This window comes from Seriola aureovittata, chromosome 2 (assembly GCF_021018895.1).
Source record: "Seriola aureovittata isolate HTS-2021-v1 ecotype China chromosome 2, ASM2101889v1, whole genome shotgun sequence".
Taxonomy (NCBI): Eukaryota; Metazoa; Chordata; class Actinopteri; order Carangiformes; family Carangidae; genus Seriola; species Seriola aureovittata.
This window is the reverse complement of record NC_079365.1, coordinates 29,528,349-29,534,356: the sequence shown is the minus strand read 5'-3', so window position 1 is coordinate 29,534,356 and position 6,008 is coordinate 29,528,349. Positions and strand designations below refer to the sequence as shown.

Here is a 6,008-nt window from a genome sequence, read left to right as displayed (position 1 = left end):
ATCAATTTAATATGAGACGATGAAAAGCAGCAAATTATCACATTTGAGGAGCTGAAACATCAAAGATTTGGTATTTCTGCTTCAAACTGACTAAAATGATTGAATTGATCATCAAAATACTTTCTGTCAATAGACTAATTGATTAATTGACTAATAGCTGCAGCTCTAATATTAACTGATGATGCAGTTGCAGGGTGTCATGTCATTTCAGGCAGAGCTTCATCATTTCTAATGAATAAAACATGAACAATATCAAAGTGTATGTTGTGACTGTTTCGGTTGTTTGTTGTTTATGAGTTAAAACAGTTTAGAAACAGACAGAAAACAACCACCATCAGAATTCATGAGTCATAGTTAATGTATGTGGAGGAGACGCTTTTATTGTGAAGGATCAGTGCCGGAAGTGTTTCTGTTGCAGTGTTGCTGAAGCCGAGGAAGCGAAAGTGTGTGTGAGGAGCCAATCACGGTGTGAGGAGCCGCTGAAGCTTCGTTATCCAGATGTTAAAGTGATGTTGTGATGTTTAATGTTGAGATGACGTCGACAACTATGGAGCTTGTTCCTCTCGCGTGCCTCTGTGTCCTGACTTGGTCTGGAACAACGTTTGCTGATGAACACGGTGAGAAAACTAAAGCCTCAGACTGATAATCAGCCTGAACTGTGTTTATTATCAGTAACTGTGTTTTATTGTTTTATTGAAATGAAGAAGCTGTAAACATGCAGCGGTCTGGAGCCAGAGTACTGGGACGATGAGGCTGCCCGCAGGTTAACGGCTGGATGACGTCACCACCTGCACCTGTCACATCAGTGTTCAGCTCCGTGTGAAAATAAAGATCAGCGACACAGTGTGACGTAATATTATTGGTAATGATTAGCGCTGATCAATATTAAAATATCAGGTGACGTCATTAAACGACAGCATCCTTCAGGTTAATATCAGTCGTATAACAGCTGATCAGTTCGCGGGTTCAGGGCGTCGTCTACATCCTGTCCTGACTGAGAGTCAAAACACCTGAGTGGCCGCGAGCTGAAGCTTTTTGTGAATAAACTAAAGTTCAGTAACAACAACGAGATAAAAACCAGAGACAGTTTTTCTGTTGTTTAGTTCCGTGTTGCACATTAATATTCATATACATATTCTGATCCAGACAAAGCTCTGTATCAATATTAACATGAACTTCCTGTTTATTCAGATCAATGTCAACATGTTTTTCTCTCTGTGTCTTTGTGACTTTTAAATTCTCATTATAAATGTATTAGTTTTGTTCACTAGTTTTCATGAACTCAGTCACAGCAGCTGGTGCTCAGGTGTCACAGCTGCCTCAGGCAGGTGGAGGTGTGTCCTGTGAACTTGGCTCATTGTAGCTGATAGTTTATTGATTATTGTAACAAATAATATGGAGATCAATATCTGACCAAGTTGTTTTCATATTTCTGGGTTTATTTTCCTTCTTGACACAAATATGTGAATGTTTATGTGTTTTCATATAAAATCATGATTTTATTTTTTACATTAATTTAACTTCATCACAGTGTTTCCATGTAACACCCCCCCCCCCCCCCCCAGGCAACTACATATACCCTACATTACTAGTTTAGCAGCTCGTCGTGATTTTGATTTGTTTGAAAGTCAAGTTTCAACTTGTCTGTTTTTCTTCTTCTTTCTTTCTCACATTATTTATTGTTTCTCTCAGTCGAGCAGTAAAACCTGTTGGTGTGGTTCTACTTCTGTGTTTGAGGAGACAGATTGTTTTATAAATGATGAGAGCTGTCACATCTACAGGAGCCTGGAAAGATTCCTGTATTTGTATTAGAGCAGTGGTGTTAAAGCAGCATTCATTCATTAAGCACTCAGGTGTCAGTTTATTAGGAACACCTAGCTAAAACTACTTCAGTCTAATCCAACAGTCCTGCAGTAAATCCTCCTTCATGAAGGTTATAATGTTCAGTTTGTGTTGAAACTGTGTCAAACAGGTTTTGATTGAACTGTGTGATCATTGAGGAGGATGTAGTTTGTGTTGCTGTTGAACTGCATTACATTGTATAGAGAGGTGTTTCTGTTGTTTAACCGTCCTCATTGATTTAAATCAGAAGCGGTTCAATGATTTTTCAGAGATTCTTCCTCCTTTCGATCCTGACTGACAGTTTCACTGATTGTGTAACATTTTTATCTTTTATCTCTGATGAAATATAAAACCTGTGTGTCTGCGACCTGAAGTTTCCTCTGAACAAACTAAAGTTCAGTAACAACAATGAAGCTCCTTCTTTGGGTCAGAGAGTTTGTTCACGTCCTTGTGTTTTGTTGTTTGTGGGTGTTTTCATGAGCTGCAGTGTCTCAGTCACCTCAGTATTTTGACTGAACAGCTTGTAAACTGCTGCTTCAGAGTAACTGACACATGAACATTTTATGTGTCTTCCAGGACCAAGCGTCATCACTGTGGCCGTGGAAGAAGGAAGTGACGCCATTTTACCCTGTTCCCTCAGCAGCAGGGAGAACATTGAGAAAATGGTGTTTGACTGGAAGAAAGACGGTGACAAGGAGGTTTTCCTGTACGATGCCGGCCATCATTACAACAAGGGCCGCACGGGTCAAGATGAACAGTTCAATGGACGAGTTTTTCACTTTGAAGATGAACTGAAGTACGGCAACGCCTCCATTAAGATCCACAACACAAAGATGGCTGACAATGGAAGTTACACCTGTACTTTCCCAAGAAAACAAGTTTCCCACATTCGACTTGTTGTAGGTGAGTATGTTTATAAAACAGTTTGGAAGACCGATGTGTGACACGCTTTTTCCACAAAGGGACTTTAATCTACCAGGAACAGTTCAGAGTATTTGTCGAGAGCAGTGACACTAGTGACAGATAACATTAAGATCACATGGAGAACACCAGTAAACACATTGCTTCAGAGCATGAAGGGAAATCCCACCCACTTCTCCCCAACATGCTCCAGTACCTAAGATATAAGTAAATACATCCAGGTCACTATTGTGCTGCCAACTCTGTGATTGTGACTCTGTGCAGCAGAGATGTGGTGTTGGGCTTTAGCACACTGCTACATAACACCTGTCTGTGGTCACAGGTACAACAGACCACACCTGACCACACCCAGCTGGGATCATGGGTATTGTAGTCTACTTCTTGACCTGTAGAGGTCAGTGCAGCTCCACATTTCTTAATACAAGCTGTGGAGTTTCACTTTAAATATTAATATATTATATGTGACAACATTTATCCAGAACCAGTATGTCAGCCGCAGTGAAGCCAGATAATCTTTTTACCTCACCATGTTTTAGATAAGAAATTATATTCACCAAACAGGGTAAAATAATCCTTTGTTTTAATATTGCAGGTCTGCCATGTTTATCAATATCACACAATCACTCCAACATAATGATGTTGTGTTTTTCCCTTTAGATCCTGACCCAGAGCGCTTTATCTTAACCTCTTATGGCTCATTACAGTCATGTGCATTTCCACCTGTTTATACACTCATCTTCAATGTTCTCCTGTTCAAAGATGATGAAGAGCTGATGCATGTCCTCAGCATCACTCCAAAGGAAACACTGTGGTCTCTTATGTTGTGTTAGTCTTATTTCTACCACAAACATAGATGGATGTGTTAAGGATCACACATAGAATAAAGTCAAAATATATTTTTTCTTAACTTTTGATTATTCATTAAAAATTCAGTAAACTGGTTATAATATGGACTATTAAGCTGAAATTCACAGGATCTCTTCATCAACTTGTCTACAACATTTGTACCAAATTTCACATTGATAGACAGAAGTGTCTCTGAGATATTTCAGAAAGTGCAGTACAGAGCATCTCCATCAGATGACTACAGAGCTTTATAAAACCTCTCCAAAGTCACCAAATAATGAAGATAAATGTCTTTTATGACTCTGAAAAATGTCCCTAAATGTTAAAGTTGACTAAAAGAAGTTGTTGTTAATATTTAGATAAAGATTTACATATTTAGTTTCATTGAATCGTGTCTCTTTTGACTGATAATAAAGTTTCTCTGTTGTGTCGGTGTCCCTCCACCACAGAGAGTCCAACTACATTAACTTCCATATATGGTCAGGCAGGTAATTTTACTGGCTACAAACTCAGAGCATTTCACGGTGCTGACTTCCTATTGGATGAGAGTAGCTGTCAATCAAAGGTACTTGACGTTCGTGAAAATGCGCTCCTCTGATTGGCTGATGGTATTAAAAGACCGTTAGGTTCGTCACTTTAGGTCTTAGAAAGATGTTGATTAATTTGTTTTGTTCCTGGGCGATTCCTGATTTCAGAGATACTGAACATCATTGGTCAAATATTTTGTCAAAACTTTAAAATTGGCCGCAGTGTCTTTGATTTGGAAGTTTAAGGAAAAGCGTTGAAACTAAAGGAAGGAAATAATCCACTTTTATTCTGGTAGTTTTTATTTCCGCTTGAAATCAAACGAGCTGGATTTAATCGGTGATGTCTCCCCTTTAAAACGAGCCCAGTTTGTGTTTAAATGTCTGTTTTTCCACCTTTACACGCCTTTTCACTGCAGCGACACAGGTTAGCAAACTTACCGCTAACGGTTTACTGCCGTAAAGTGAAACGCAAATGTTTTTATGTCGTAAATCCCTGGTAAAGATTCTCAGGTACGTTGAAAAAATGAACATCTGAGCTTTCAAATGAGGTGTCACGTGTGTGTATTAACGTTTGTGGTCGATATGAAAATATATATTATATTTATTTAGTCAGTTTACATGTAAATCTCGGGTCGCATGCAACCTCCGCGCTATAAAAGGTTAAAAGACAGAACAGCGGAAAATATCCCAGGTGAGTCCTGATTCTGATGACGTCATTGTTTCGTTTTAAATCCTTCTATTTTACATGACAGCATTTGTACATCACTTATTGGGTAGAGACATCCACCTTTCACCACCTTTCATCTTCATGTTGCTCACATGAATCTCAGTGAATATTCTGAATTTAAATGATAAAACATGAACAAACCTGTTTTTTCATTTTTTTCAAAGCCACCTTACTTTGTTAAAAAGTTGTTTGACATCATGTCCTATTAAACAGAGCAGAGGTGGAAACAGATTATACTGGGATTTTCTTTTTCTCTCTCTTCCTTTATGTTTTCTTTCCTGTTAAACACACTGTAATCCACATGTACAAGCAGAGAAGAACTAAAAGATCCTGGTATTAAATTTTCTACATAATTTATTGTTTATATTCACAGGTGCAGCTCCAAAGCCGTACATCACAACACTTGGTGAAACACAGGACGGGGTGAAGCTGCAGTGTGAGGTTCATGGTGCTTCACCCAAACCTGATGTCCAGTGGCAGGACAGTGATGGAAAGACTCTTCCTGCTGAAGAACCACAGGTCTCTGAAAGAGGAGGCAGCTACGACATTATCCTCCAAACTACTGTGACCAAGACCGACACCTATCGCTGTGTAGCCACACAGGAGGAAATCAGACATCAGGTTCATGCTGGGACGTATGTTCCTGTCCATGGTGAGTTTCTTCATATTTGTGTTTTTACACTCAAGTAACTTTAATTGTTCATTTGTTATTTAGTTTTCAAAAATGTTTCAGTTTGTTCAGACTGAACATGAAGAAAATAAAGTTGAAAATGTTTCAGACTGAGTCAGATTTGTTGAGACTCCTGGTGATGAATCTACAGAGAGAAGAGGAAGAATCAGAGGATGAGGAGGGAAATAACAGAGAGAACTGGAGTCTGTAGTAAATTCTCAGATCAGTCTTATCAACTGTCACATGAACAAACACACTGACAGTTTGTGTTGATTCCTCGTCGACTTCAGCTGCTGTCTGTCTGGTCAATAGACAGAGTGACTGTAAAAACAGTCCAGAGGTGAAATTCATTGACATGAGGCTAAAATGAATCAGTGTTGAGTCTGAATTCACCTTTCAGCAGCAGCAACATCATTAATTCTTGTGTTTGTGTGATGTGACTCTGTCCAGCTGTGAAGGACTGTTATATGAGCTG

General features: G+C 39.0%; 1 protein-coding gene across 4 annotated transcripts in view; it reads left to right on the top strand.

Moving 5' to 3' along the window:
• The first annotated feature begins 90 nt into the window (after positions 1 to 90).
• LOC130185944 (CD276 antigen-like) overlaps positions 91 to 6,008 on the top strand; it is a 37,864-nt gene continuing 31,946 nt past the window's right edge. For 2 of the 4 annotated variants that reach the window (XM_056402679.1, XM_056402677.1), the window contains exons 1-5: positions 287 to 617; positions 2,419 to 2,745; positions 3,421 to 3,447; positions 4,801 to 4,827; positions 5,237 to 5,515. In XM_056402679.1, the coding sequence (XP_056258654.1) occupies positions 518 to 617; positions 2,419 to 2,745; positions 3,421 to 3,447; positions 4,801 to 4,827; positions 5,237 to 5,515 (760 nt within the window). In that variant the 5' untranslated portion in view covers positions 287 to 517. Of the gene's footprint in view, positions 618 to 2,418; positions 2,746 to 3,420; positions 3,448 to 4,800; positions 4,828 to 5,236; positions 5,516 to 6,008 lie in introns of all 4 variants that reach the window. The other 2 variants (XM_056402676.1, XM_056402678.1) reach the window with 2 other exon arrangements.